The following is a 14,599-nucleotide window of genomic DNA, read 5'->3' as shown; positions in this document are numbered from 1 at the left end:
TTGTCTGTCTGTCTTACTGCATGAAGGGACATTAGACCCATTTCCATTAAAGCAAATTCTTGGTGATACAACTGTTGGCACTGCTACTTTTTTTTTTTTAAATCCACATTAGGTGTTTAAGAAGGATACATAACAAACTACTCAAAACTGGGCCTCCTAACTTGTAGCCCCCAAAACTCCCCTTAGTGTATGGCACATTCGCTTTATGAGCATTTCAACACAAAGACTTCAAAAACCACGTCTCCCTGACATTAGCACAGTTTAATGAAACCAAAAGCTCTCTAGTTGGCCCAGTTTAACATCTGATGTGTTTACAGCCAGTAAAAAAGTAATTGGACCTGTTTTGGCATGCTGGTAGCGTGGCCCAGTGGTACAGCTCTTGTACAACATGCAGGGATCCAAGTTTAGTCCCTAAAAAGGATGGGAGGAAAGGTTGGCACTTTGAGGTGGTGACATCACCAGGCAGCCACATCAGCCACTTCCCCCTGGAAGGACATCTTGTTGCTTTGTGTTACCATTTACATATAAAATGTCCTGGGAATAAATGTGGCTGCATAAAAACTTTTGACTCCTTGATCTGACAGCCAGGCCACATATATAAAGAAACAAGTACAAATTTAGTGTCTCTCCAATAATTTTATTTTCTGTATTATTCTTACTTCAAATTAAACTTTTTTTTAATCACTTTAGTAATGGGAGGTTCTGCTTTCCTTAGTGTTTGTGTCTTCCCACTTGTTAAGAATTAGGAAGTAGTTACTTGAACGTTTTTAGTCAGTAAAGTGAAGTGGCATTCTGAACACAGAAACCCATCTTGTCAGCAGCTGGAGTTTTTTGGTAAGCAATCTTTTACACACACACACACGCACACGTAGTCTGTCTTTCATTTCTCTAAGATTAAGGAACAGAGATGGGGAATCCTTTAACTCCAAAATGAAAGTCAATAGCTAGGCCAGTTGGGTCTGTTTTAACACCCTGACATACAGGAAACAAATAAAAGTGTGTGCCCAAGTTTTGTTCATTTGCTGTGTTGTTGTGTTGTCTGGTCTTTGAGATAGATCTCATTCTGTAACCCAGACTGGCCTTGAACTCATGGCAATCCGCCTCCTGGGATGTATGCTGCACACCCTACCTTTTCTTACGCTGTTAAAGACAGCTCTCAATGAATAGCATTTCACCTTGCTTTCAGGGGGTTTACACTGGTAAATCATTTCAGGTAAAAATATGAACTTGTTTGGGGCAAGGCTCTGGGTTCAACCCCCAGTGTCACAAAGTAAATAAATAAAAATATGAATCATTACGGCAGTATTTGAATACTATAGTAGTTTGATTATTTTTTATTTTGCCAACACTTTATGAAGCTCAAGCAGGTAAAATGCCAGTTAAAAGGCAGTGTGCTCAGCGGTCTTCACTATAGTTCTTTTGTGTTGCCTTTATCCTGTTTTTCTTCTTACTTTATCAGGAAATTATTGATCCTGTCCTCCCTAGAAGAGTCCTAAAGAAGAGCAGAATCTCCATGAATGTGCAAAGAGAAAACTAATTTAGTGCCAAGATACATATTAGGAGAGACCCACATGGTGGCAGGAACCACATGCCGCTAGAGGTTAGAAAATGCCCTGAACCGCTATGGAGCAAAGAGAGTTAACCCAGAAAATATAGGTGAGAGTGAAGGTTTTCAGCCTGAGCCCCCCATTCCTGGCATGAAGTGGCAGTTCCTCTCTGAACAATGGCAGATAAAGCTGCACCCCAAAACACATCATTTAAAGAGATGCGTAGTTGATAAAATATCTAAGCAGTGCAGGCTTGTGATTTATAGAGCTGGGGATGGAAAGTGGCCCCTGGTACATTCTCAGCAGGGGCCCAGACAGGATCTACTGTGCAGCTCAGCCTAGGCTAGACCTGGGAACCCATTTGTCCAGTCCCTACATTCAGTACTTTTAAAGAATCAACTACCAAAAACTCTCCACAATAGAAATGGAAACCTCTTAAAATATAAAACTCATTTTCTTTACTCACATTTTAATGAAAACTATAAATCTTTAGCTAAAATAAAACTGTACTATGAAAAGCAAACCCACCTCCGTTCTTCCCACCTCAAGTGAGACAAAAAAAAAAGACCACAGGAGCTGAGACAAACCCCAGTCTACTGGAGCCCTGCTACCTGAACCGAGCGTTTTGACCTCCCAGTCCTGTGCAGTTGCATTCTGAAGATAAAGCTTTACATTGAAACTCTGAATGTGTCTAAACTTTAAAAATAAAAATAAGAACTGTAATCATAACTTTATTTAATGTCAAACAATTTCTGTTGCCATGATGAAAAAGAAAAATCAGACCCAGAAATGATAATCATATCAGTATTGCTAGGCAATGGTTACTATAGCTAAGAGTAGTTGATGTTTAATGTAATTAACATAGTGCTACAGTATATTCTAACTGTGCATCAGAAATGAGTTACCAAGGTTCAATCCCTGTGTGCTCTTGAAATGACTTGTACGTTTGGCTTTGATACCTGATCTTTGCATAGAATCAGAAACCTCTGAGTTTCTTCAATGATATGTTGCTTCTGTCCGACAGTTGACCTATTTCTCAGAATAAGAATCCTTAGGTGGAAACTTGCTTGCTGTCCCTTTTCCAACAATGTTTGGCATAAACAGAAGGGAAGGATTACCGTGCTCAGTCTACTTGGGATCCTGGAAATTCTCCAGAAACATTTTCTGAAGGAACATCTGGACTGTGCACATTCTGGCCCTTGGGATTTCCTGTGCTTCCTACTCTACTCAAAGTTCAGCCTAGTAGAGAACATGTCCTGTCTCGGGAGCAGTAAGGTGCTTAAGGCAAAAGCTGGCCTCCATTGGGATTTGAGAGGTTCCAGCTACAGTAACTGCCTAGCTAAAGAGTGGTCTCGGGTTCCTGGCTAGAGCTGGAGCAGGCTGGAAAGAAAAGCATCCTTCGTATCTCAGGACTTTCTACCAAGGCCCTCAGTCAAGTCTGCCAGTCGGCCTACTGGAAGGGACCCTTGGTTCCCTTCAGGTAAGACACTCATGCTCTGCCCACACGTCAAACCTCCCAAGAGTGGGACAAGGCCTAATCTCTGATGCAGTCTGTGACTGGACTTCCTAAAACAGGTTCTTAGCGCTGAGCTGATGAGACCTTAACTTAGCCCTCCAGTGTTACTCCTCATCTGTCTTCATTCTCTCTCTGGAGGTTATCTTGCTTTAGAGGATGCTAAGTGACCAAAAGCACCAGCATCTTGTGTAACAGTGTCTAAACGTGGACAAAGCCCAGCCACCCAGCCACGAGGGCCACACAGTCAGAGCCATGGTCTAGGGTGCCTGACGAGGGAGGAAGGTATGCTCTCCTTAACCTTCTCCTTTCTTCTGGGTATTATAGGATGGCTGAGCGCACCAACCTTTGATCCAATGAAGCGGTAATAAAAATGGGTGGCTGGCATCTGAAACCTGGGCCCCTGGGAACTCAGTGGAAACATCACTGGAGGCAGAACGATTTCGATCGGTTTCAGAGGAATCACTTTGCCTTCTGGCCGAGCTCTCACAAAGTTTGTCTGCCTTTCTATCGGCCTGGGAACACTCCTCACCAGTGGAGTGGATAAAGGCTTGCTGGGCTTTCTGATCTGGGAAGAAGTGCCCACTTGAGGCTCAACCTTTGCTGTGAGAGATGTTCTTGCTGCAGTACTTATTTTGCTTTCTCGATGCAGGAACTCGGAGATTTTCATTTGGAGGTTGCCGGTGTCATTACCAACCACTGCCAAATGGTCACGAACTGGGTCCCCATGCTGAGGAGCTCTGGGCGGTGGTGCTTTCGGTTTTTTCCTCTTCTTGTCCCGTTTGAGTGTCTTCCCAACCTCAACCCCTTCCAGTAGACCTTTGGCTGCCGCCCTGGCCAAAACATCTTTCACTGACACTGTCTCAGACGGGTCTCGCTGCAATGGAAGCAAGCAGTTGTTAGTGTGGGAGGGGTTACCATCGCTGTGCAAATTTTAAATATTTATCAGTCATTTAGTGAAAAACAAAACATATTAAAGTAAATGGTTTTTAGGCCTTAGTTCCTAATATAACTCAGAAGCCCCAGCATATAGCTTTTTCTTAGTTCCCCATTTACAAACCTCATAAGAATCCTGTTGCTGCCGGGCAGTGGTAGCGCACGCCTTTAATCCCAGCACTTGGGAGGCAGAGGCAGGTGTATTTCTGAGTTCGAGGCCAGCCTGGTCTACAGAGGGAGTTCCAGGACAGCCAGGGCTACACAGAGAAACCCTGTCTCAATCACCCCCCCCCCAAAAAAAATCCTGTTGCTTATTTCTTCTGTTAGGGAAGAACACTAGACAGTAGGGAGCGGAGGGCGAGTCAAGGAGAGACACTGAGGGGAATCATCAAGAGCAGAGACTATTTGCCACACAGCAATAATCCCATTCTTGCCCTTTTGCTACTAGTGAAATACAATCAAGCCACTGTCAAATGGTCTCGAGGTGGGTCCTCAGGATGGGAGTTTGTTGTTTTCAATTCCAAAGTATGTATGGGTTAGGAGCTTTCTTCTTTCTTACCTCTCTTGTTAAGATAGAAAGAAAACAGCCATTGGTCATATCAGATGGTTCCAATCTGAAAAATCTGTCCACAGACAGTTCTATCTCTTTTAAGGAGCACAGTGGGAGAACAGGAGGGCTGAGTCTGCAGTGGGGAAGAGAGACGGCCAACAGTTAAGATAGCTCTTCATACAAGAGAGGACGGGAGTACTCCTCGAATCTCTTTCCTATTTTGCCAATCACTTAAGGGAAAAAAAAAACTCAAATAAGAAAACATGCTGACACTGGCTTCCCCACAATTTGATGTTGAAAGCTCAATATTTCATATTAGCTCATAATTTATTATATGTCCAAAGTCTCTAAATAGCTGTGCCAAGAATAACAACCTTCTAACAAACTGAAAACCTCTCTAAGGATTAATGTGTTATCAAAATAGGTGAGTAGAGCAATCAGAAATGTATAGCACCAGGACTGGCGATGTAGCTCAGGTGGTACGGTGCTTCATACAGCAAGCCGTGGGTTGGCTCCTCAGCACTGCAGAAATTGGGGCCAGTGACACGGACTTGTAATCCCATCACTTGAGATGTAAAGACAGGAGGAACAAAAGTTCAAGGTCATGGCTACATACATAGCAAGGGCAAGGGCCACTCCTGTGCTACATATGATCCTATCTCAAAACAAACAAGCAACAAAACAAACCAACCCGCAGGGCTGGTGAGAGGGCTAGCAGGTAAAGCATATATCTGATAACCTACACTCAACCTCAGACACACACCGAGGGAGAACCACCGACTCTCGGGGTAGCCTCTGACCACCATTACATCTGCTCTATGGCATGTGTGCACACATGGGCGCAAGCATGTGCATGCGGACACACAGAAAGTTCAACACTACACTATACATACACACATGTACACATATACACACACACATACACACACACACACACACACACAAAGTTCAAGGTCATTCTCAACTACATAGTTTGAGGCTCACCTAAGATACATGAGAGCCTGACTTTCTAACAAATAGAAAAACTTTTTAATTACTAGTCTTTATAGTTTTCTTTTTGAAATTTGGTTTCTCATTTAATAGCAAGTTTATTTATAAAAGATCACTGGCAACCTGAAAATCACCCTGTGTTCAGCAAGTTATTTCCTGTGTGACTGGGACAACAGTGAATAAGGACATGTCACTTGGGAAAGGGGTAGACTCAATAGACTCAACCGTAGAGTCTATTAGAGCAGGTCATAGTGGAACTTACTCCGTAGGCTGGGTCTCTTACTCACAGCCAGCCGACTCATCCTGAGGAGGGATTTTGTGTACACAAATCCATTTTGTTTGTTTGTTTGTTTGTTTGTTGAGACAGGGTCTCACTATGCAGCCCTGGCTAGCTCAGAACTATGTAGACTGGGCTAGCTTCAAGCTCAGATAGCCTTTGCTTCCAGAGTTCTGGATTAAGGGCACTCCCTACTGCTCCCAGTCAACTGTTTTTAATCTGACAAGATGCCATAAGTAGAAAATTCCACATCTGACTTCAGGTGTCAGATCACATTCAAAACACTAGTACGTTAAAATATTGTCAAAAGTTACTCTCAGCTTTCTGTATAAGATGTATATGGAATGTAAGTGAACTGTGCACAGACTTGCCTTCGATCCCCACCCCACGACCTCATGTACATACAAATATCCCAACATCTAAAACTATACAAACTCTGGAGTGCTTTTGGTCCTGATCATTTGTATATGAGGCACTTAACTAGTCTGTATATGTTCTCTAAGCAAACAGACATTACCTTTACTTTTTTATTCACTTTTGTATAAAGAATACTCAGTGAAATCAATTCTTGTTATCAATGTAGAATTTTCATCTCCAAACATTAATATAAAAGTTCTTAGTTTCAATTCACTGATAAATTGCTGGTACCTAGTAGAGCATCTGACACATACTGAGTATTCAATACATAATTGTTTAAAATGCTATTGTATTTAGCTATATTCATGCATTCTAAAAGTAGTAGTAATTCATAAATAAGATTAGATGAGTCATCTTCCAAAAATTACCCACCAAAAATGGTTTCTGAATTCCAGTTTATAGTCTATTTCTTTAAGTATAAAATATTATTGCACCCAGTGTCTTGATCTCGATGGTGACATTTGGGATTTTTTTTTAAAGTTGACGTTATATGAGAATGCGGATTTATAATTGCTCTTGAAATAGATAAAGGCCTTTGGAGATGTTGAGTAGAGTGTCTTTTGCAAATGAGAAGAGTAAATTCTGGGAAACCACAGAATTGACTGTGGTGTAGTGGACAGCAACCCTCCCTCCCCCTGCCAAAGTTTCAGTCCACTGAAAACCTCAAGGGGAGGCCTTGCTGGAGAACAGACCCACTGAGAGTTAGAGAGCACTACATCTGCGCTGGAGAGATGGCTCAGCCGTTAAAGGCTAGGCTCACAACCACAAATATGAGAGAATACTACATCTAATACTGAGTTCCTGTAAGGAGAGAAAGACACCCAGGCACAGGGAAGCTAAATGTGGAGGATTGCCAGCAACTACCCAAAGTACGGAGCTTTTTCCACCACAGGCCCCACAAGTAACTGACACTGCCCACGCCTTCTCTAGGACTTTGGATTTCCAGAACCATGCGTGAGGAAAAATCTGTAAAGAAAAAAGTTCAAGTTTTTAATAAAAAGGCAAAACAAAATATTTTTGAAATGAAATGCTAAGGGAGGTGGGAGTGTGAGTACCGTGTGAAACACTAGGTCCAGTCTCCAGTACAGGAAGGAGGGAGGGATGAAGGGAGCAAAGAGGGAGCAAGAATAGAATTAGAAAAAATAAGCAATAACATGAAATATTTTTAATTTATATGAAACTACTTATGTGCTTAATATATAACAAAATATTAAAAGATCAATTATCCAGTTGAAGAAACAGCTGAGTACATGAACATGCAATGTACAGATTAATTACCATGGTCATTTAAAGTTATTGGGTATTTTCTCTGAGCCAAGTACTGTCCATGTATTAAGTATGTTCAGTCCCAACAAAGACCCACTGAGGCACTGACAGGAACTCTGTATTACACCCACATTTGCCTCCTCTCCACTCACAGTGCCCTTTGTCACTTACTGGTCACCTATCTTGTTTAGTACAAGATTTACCTCTCTAGGGAGCTAAATGAAGGACCACCTCAGGAATGTGGCTGGCTTCTCTCACACCACAGCAGAGCTTGGGTGAAGTCCTCAGTGCTGGGATTATAGGCATGGACCACCAATCCCAGCTTTAGGTAAGACTTTTTATAACACCTTTTATTTGATTGGTGTGTCTGTCTAGTCTGTTTGTCTGCACAGGGAATGCACAGGTAATGCATAACACTGGACTTGCTACATGATTGCTGGGATCTGAATTCTGATGCTCATGACTGCCAAGCACTCTTAACCACTGAGCTATCTCTCCAGCCCAAGGTGGGAATTTTAAAGAGGATATCAGAGTCTGCAAAGCTCTGTTCTTGAAGTACAGACCCATTCTTCCTCCTCTCTGATTGGTATTGTAAAATACCCACCAAGATGCCCACTTTCCTAAGTGTGTTCCCCACAACTTCAAAAATGCTGGGTGAGAGGCAAGGAGAGGAGTTGTCACTATTAGTAACATCCCCCTTCCCGATTGGAGATGTTGGGCGTCCCTCGCTCACTGACTGCTCTAGGTATGATGATGCCAGGGGATGAGCCGGGTTCTAGCTGAGATCGCTTCTGTTTTTCTCAATCACTCCCTAAAGACAGAGTTTCTTCTATTCATTGTTATTTCTTCTATTCATATTTAATTTTTAGTTCTGTGTATCTTAGGTTAAAGTTTATAAGGCACAAAATTATATTAACATGTTCATTTGAATCAAAGAATAAAATAAGACTTCTTTGACAAGTCAAATTTGTTTTTGAAATGAAAGCTGGTTTTATAAAACAAGTCATAAGTTTACTGTTCTTCCACAAGTCAAATAACAAAGCTTATGTGAGTCTACTTAATAGAATTTTTGTATTAAGAGAAACATTTAAAACCTATACATAATATTTTGAAAATAATAAATATTCCAGGAAAATATTTTTTTACAATTATCTAAACTTACAATGAGAATTTTAGATATTAACTTACTTGTTTTCTAAAAAGTGTTTGAGGGTTTCTATTCTAGAATCTCATTCTTTACTCCATACAATGTGCTGCTTAGTCAGTAAACAGGAAACATGTGCGGCCTTAGATATAGGTAAACACATCAATGTTCATAAGGGAGATTGAAATTCGTTTTCTTTGTTGAATCTTTGTGTAGTTTAGGTATCAGGGTGACTGTGGCCTTCTAGAATGAGTTTGGCAATGTTCCTTTTGTTTCTATTTTGTAAAAAATAGTTTGAGTAGTATTGATATTAGGTCTTCTTTGAAAGTCTGGTAGAATTCTGTGCTAAAACCATCTCACTCTGGGATTTTTTTTTCTTTCTTTTTTTTTCTTTTCTTTTTTTTTTTTTTTTTTTTTTTTTTTTTTTTTTGGTTGGGAGATTTTTAATGACTGCTATTTCCTTAGGGGTTATGGGACTGTTTAGATGGTTTATATCATCTTGACTTAAAGCTATTAAAAACAAAGACATCATGAAATTTGCAGGCGAATGGACAGAACTAGAAAATATCACCCAAACTGAAGTAACCCAGACACAGAAAGACACTCATAGTATGTATTTACTTGTAAGTGGACTTAGCTATAAAGTATATGGGATCACTATGCTATAAAAAAAAAAGAAAAAGCACTGAGGGCCCAAGGGAGGATGGGTGAATCTCACTCAGAAGGGGAAACAAAATATTCATTGGAGGTGGGTAGAGGAAGGGAATCTGGTGATGGGGATCAAGTGTAGGGAGGAGTGTGGCAGAGGGCTGGGAGTGAGAATGGCAACTGGAGGGGGCATCTCTGGGAATAGTGGAGACCTGGGACGGGGAAGGCTCACCTCTCTGATGGAGTCTATGGGGATGACTCTAGCTGAGGCTCCTAGCAGTGGGGATCTGGATACTGAAGTAGCCACCTCATGTAGCCAGGTGGGACTCCCAGTGGAGGGAGGGTGACATCAACCCACCCACAAAACCTTCAACCCAAGAAGTGCAGGAATAAAGACAGAGCAGAGATTGAGGGTACAGCCAAACAAACTGCCCCAACTTGAGACCCATCCCATGTAAGGCTGCCAACTCTGACACTGTTAATGATACTCTGTTATGCTTGCTGACAGTCGCCTAGCATAACTCTCCTGAAAGGTTTCATCCAGCAGCAGATGGAAACAGATGCAAAGACCCACAGCCAAGCATCAGGTGATGCTCTGGGAGTCTTGTGGAAGAGTGGGAAACAGAATTGAGTGAACTGAAGGGGTCAAGGACACCACAAGAAGACCTACAAAGTCAACTAACCTGGGCTTATGGGGGCTCACAGAGACGAAACCACCAACCAAAGAGCACCCAGAGGCTGGGCCTAGGCCTCCTATACATTTGTAGCAGATGTGCAGCTTGGTGTTCATGTGGGTCCCCTAACAATTGGAGCAGAAGCTGTCTCTGACTTGGTTGCCTGCAATTGGATCCCCTTCCCCCTAACTGGATTGCCTGGTTGGAGCTCAGTGGGAGAGGATGCATTTAAGTCCTATTGCAACTGGCTGTCCCAGGGTGGGTTACCCAAGGGGTGCTTCCCCAACTGTGAAGAGAAGAGGAAGGGGTAGTAGGGGGGAGGGATTTGTAAGGGTGGGACTGGGAGGACAGATGAGGATGGGGGAACACGATCAGGATGTAAAGCAAGTAAATTAATAAAAAAAGGGGGGGAAGGAAAAGAAATGGATAAACACAAGTTTCATCAACAAGAAAAGTGAATCTTCTCACCTTCAGATTGGTAAAGATGTGCAGCTAATAAAACTCAACAGTTCTAAAGCCATGGGAGCCGGGCAGTGGTGGCACACGCCTTTAATCCCAGCACTTGGGAGGCAGAGGCAGGTGGATTTCTGAGTTCAAGGTCAGCCTGGTCTACAGAGTGAGGCAGCCAGGGCTATAAAGAGAAACCCTGTCTTGAAAAACCAAAAAACCAAAAAACCAAACAAAACAAACAAACAAACAAAAAAAAACAAACAAACAAAAAAAAACCAAAAACCAAAACTATAAACAAAACTATAAAGCCATGGGAAACAGATTTGTAAAAGTGACCATGACCATTTGGGAGAAGGGACTAGAGAGATGACTCAGCACATCGTAGAATCATTTGCTGCTCTTGAAGGGAACCTGGACTCAGTTCTCAGGACCTACACACCAGCACACAATCTGACCCTCTTTTGGCCTTTGCAGGCACCAGGCACACATGTGGTGCATATACACATATGCAGGTGAACCCTCATAAACATAAAATAAAAACATTTTTAAGTGGCTATTAGTTGGATAACTTGGCATAAATTTAAACTATGCATACTCTTTTGTCCTGGAGAAATCTAGACTATAAACCAAGCTAAAGAAATGGTTGTATCTAAGAGATTCTCATAAAAATTTTTATTTGTTTTATATGTATGTGCCTGAGATTAAGTATGTGTACCACAATCACTCTAAAGCCCATGAAAGTCAGAAAGTGTTGAGACCCCTGGAACTGGAACTACACTGACTTGTGAGCCACCATGTAGGTGCTGGGAATGGAACTTGGCTCTTAAATATTGAGCCATTCTTCCAGCCCTAAAGCATTCTCTTTAGGTTAATACTTCTAGCACATTAGATTGGTGTGTGTGTGTGTGTGTGTGTGTGTGTGTGTGTGTGTGTGTGTGTGTGTGTGTGTGTCTGTGTGTGTCTGTGTGTGTCTGTGCATGTATGGAGGGGGGTGTCCAAACATGGCATCTACTGGGGCCACAGATTGACACTGGCCTGGCCTCTATTGCACTCCGCCTTCCTTTCCTGAGGTACAGTCTCTGACTAAACCTGGAGTTCATTGGTTGGCTAGTCTGGCTGGCTAGCAAAATCATGATCTCTTCCTTTCTCCATGTTGTCCTCCTGCCCACCATGCCTATACTGGGATTATGGACATGTGCAGCCATGCAAATCTTTTTACAGGGGTGCTGGGGGTTGTTATGCTTGTACCTCACTCACATTACCCACTGGGCAATCCCCCCTGCCTACACATGAGATATTTATAAGTAAAGCACTTACACAGGTCTGTAGTTAATATCATGATAGCTCAAGTCCAAAATGAACTAAGTAGTTTGGGGCCAGTAAAAGGAAATATAAGCAAAAGGTAGACGACCACACTGGAGTATTAAGAAATGATCTTAGGTTAGTGAGATGGCTCAATGGTTAAGGGTGCCTGCCACCAAGCCACATTGTGAAAGAGAACCATCTCCAACAAGTTGAATTCTGACCTCCACATGTACACTGTGACACACATACACACACACACACACACACACACACACACACACACACACACACTGAATAAGTAAATAAATGTAATCTTAAAAATTAATCATTACTATAGAACATATAGTGAGTGTATCTCCCTTGGGAATGCACACTTACTTTTGACTGCCTCCACAAGTAGTTACAAGCTTCTTGAATATATGCTTTCCAACCTGAGCTTAAATGTCAGACCAATCTAGAATCTGAATTACTGTCTTTAAATACAAATTGTATATTTTTATACCATATTATAAATTAACCATGGCTTACATGAACAGAAAGCAAATATCACATCACTTTTGCTGTAATGTATTCTCAAAAATCTTACTCCTGATGAATCAAGAACCACACATGTGCAATCACTGATCTGATGATGTCCCTGGTGAGCTCTTTCTCAGTAGACGGTAATTTAATTTAGCTACCATGATAGTCAGGACTCTCAGGATATGTGGTTGACTGTCAACTATTATGCTGGCTAGTTTTATGTAACTTGGCACAAGCTAGAGTCATTTAAAAGGAGGGAATCTCAATTGAGAAAATGCCCTCATAATATCCAGTTGTAGGACATTTTCTTAATTAGTAATTAATGGGGGTATGAGGGTCTAGGCCACTGTGGATAGTGCTATCCCTAGGCTGATGGTCCTAAACTCTATAAGAAAGCAGGATGAGCAATCCATGAGAACAAGCCAGTAAGCAGCACCCCTCCATGGCCTCTGCATCTGCTGCTGCCTCCTAGTTCCTGACCTGTTTGAGTTCCTGCCCTAAATTCCTTCAATGGTGGACGATGATGTGGAAGTATACATCAAATAAATCACTTCCTCCCCAAGTTACATGTTTCAGCACAGCAATAGAAATCCTAAATAGGACAGAAATTGGTACCAAAATAATGTGGTATTGCTGTGTCAGACCTGACCGTGTTTTGGGGGGAAGGGTTATGGAGAGATTTTGAACCTTTGAGCTGGAAAATCCATTGAGTAGTTAAAGCTTTGATGAATTGTTCTGTGGAAAGCTGGGAGAAAAGAATATTGAGAGAAATGCAAACATTGAAGGCCTGAGAAGCTCCAGAGGAAGTCTGAGAGTTACTTAAGACGATCAAGGCCCTTGCGTATTTACTATTTTTGAATTAAGATTCTGTGGTTCTGGTCATCTGGGCTGAGGAATCAGCTGTGGTTAACAAAGGACTGGAACCACTGAAGTGAAACATTTGCTTTATGGAGACAATGGATGTCGGTCAGTGGGAACTGAGAGAGCAGTGATGACTGAGACCAGCATTAACTGAGGTGAAATCTTCTGGGAAGTGTTTCCTGAGAGTCAGTACATGGACGCTCTGTTTCTGAGGCGCCGAGGCGGCCAAGGTTGTACCAAGCTGAACTTGGTAGTGTAAGAATCACCCAAGTGGTACTGGTTTTGAATGCGTGAAGGGCTCATAGAGAGCAGCTGAGGGGCTGGAGAGATGACCCATGCTCCTTGGAGGAGCCCAGAAGATGTGAATGAGTCCCCAAATGCTGGACATGGAGTTGTTTGCACTGCTGGAGCCTGGCTTTGCTTTGTTAGATTGTGAGTGTGCCCTAGTTCTTCCTTCTTGAAGAGAAAATATTTAACTTAATTTTGATTTTACTGGAGATTTTAGTTGAGAGACTTTGACTTTTATAGAGATTTTGTGGTTTTACAAAGACTTTAAAAGAGTTTTACAAAGATTTTAAAAGAGACTGAATAGTTTAAAGATTCTGAATATTTTAAAGAGACTGACTTTTTCAGTGTTTAAAATTTTAATGACTGTGGAACTTTTAAAATGTAATGTTTATATTATAATGTTGGTATTCATGTATGATTCAGATGAAGAAGAAAGGAAAAGTTATGACTTAACAGTGATATATTCATACATCAAGCTGACAAGGGGTCAATTGTGCTGGCTACTTTTATGTATGCTTGACACAAACTAGAGTCATCTGAAAAGAAAGAATTTCAATTGAGAAGAAACCTCCATAAGATACAGCTATCAGACATTTTCTTAACCAATGACTAAAGGAGAAGGGCTCGGCTTTGTGAGTGTTGCTATCCCTGAGTTCTGTAAGTCCTGGAAGACCTATGAGAAAGCAGGCTAAACAAGCCATGATGAGCAAGTCAGTAAGCAGCACCCCTCTATGGCCTCTGCATCAGCTCCTGCTCCCTGGTTCCTGCCCTGACTTCCTTCACTGATGGGCTAGTTAATGATATGCAAGTTAAGTCAGATAAGTCCTTTCCTTCCCTACTTGTATTTATTCTTGGTGTTTCCTCGAAACAATAGAAACCTCACAAGGACAGCTAGCAACAGAAGCTTCTAAGAATGGAAAGTCAACAAGAGAAAGTGCTGATGTGATCAACTTGTCAGCCTGTGAAATGAAAAACAGGAAAGTATCAGGTTGGGAGGACAGAGAAGACTATATATACATTAAGATTCCAAAGGAGGGGCTGGAGAGATGACTCAGCAGTTAAGAGCACTGACTGTTCTTCCAGAGGTCCTGAGTTCAATACCCAGCAACCACGTGGTGGCTCACAACCATCTGTAGTGGGATCAGATGCTCTCTTCTCATGTTTCTGAAGACAGCGACAGTGTACTCATATAAATAAAATAAATCTTAAAA

At 41.8% G+C, this 14,599-nt stretch overlaps 1 protein-coding gene across 3 annotated transcripts in view; it reads right to left on the bottom strand.

The window, feature by feature from the left end:
* Positions 1 to 1,305: 1,305 nt before the first annotated feature.
* Positions 1,306 to 14,599, bottom strand: part of Nsun7 (NOP2/Sun RNA methyltransferase family member 7) — a 47,491-nt gene continuing 34,197 nt past the window's right edge. For 2 of the 3 annotated variants that reach the window (XM_031342487.1, XM_031342489.1), the window contains 2 exons: positions 4,556 to 4,679; positions 2,266 to 3,937 (listed from right to left, as the gene is read on the bottom strand). In XM_031342487.1, the coding sequence (XP_031198347.1) occupies positions 3,308 to 3,937; positions 4,556 to 4,679 (754 nt within the window). In that variant the 3' untranslated portion in view covers positions 2,266 to 3,307. Of the gene's footprint in view, positions 1,493 to 2,265; positions 3,938 to 4,555; positions 4,680 to 14,599 lie in introns of those variants that run through there. The other variant, XM_031342488.1, reaches the window with a different exon arrangement.

The sequence above is a fragment of the Mastomys coucha genome, unplaced genomic scaffold (assembly GCF_008632895.1).
Source record: "Mastomys coucha isolate ucsf_1 unplaced genomic scaffold, UCSF_Mcou_1 pScaffold22, whole genome shotgun sequence".
Classification (NCBI taxonomy): domain Eukaryota; kingdom Metazoa; phylum Chordata; class Mammalia; order Rodentia; family Muridae; genus Mastomys; species Mastomys coucha.
This window is presented reverse-complemented; position numbering and strand designations above follow the sequence as displayed.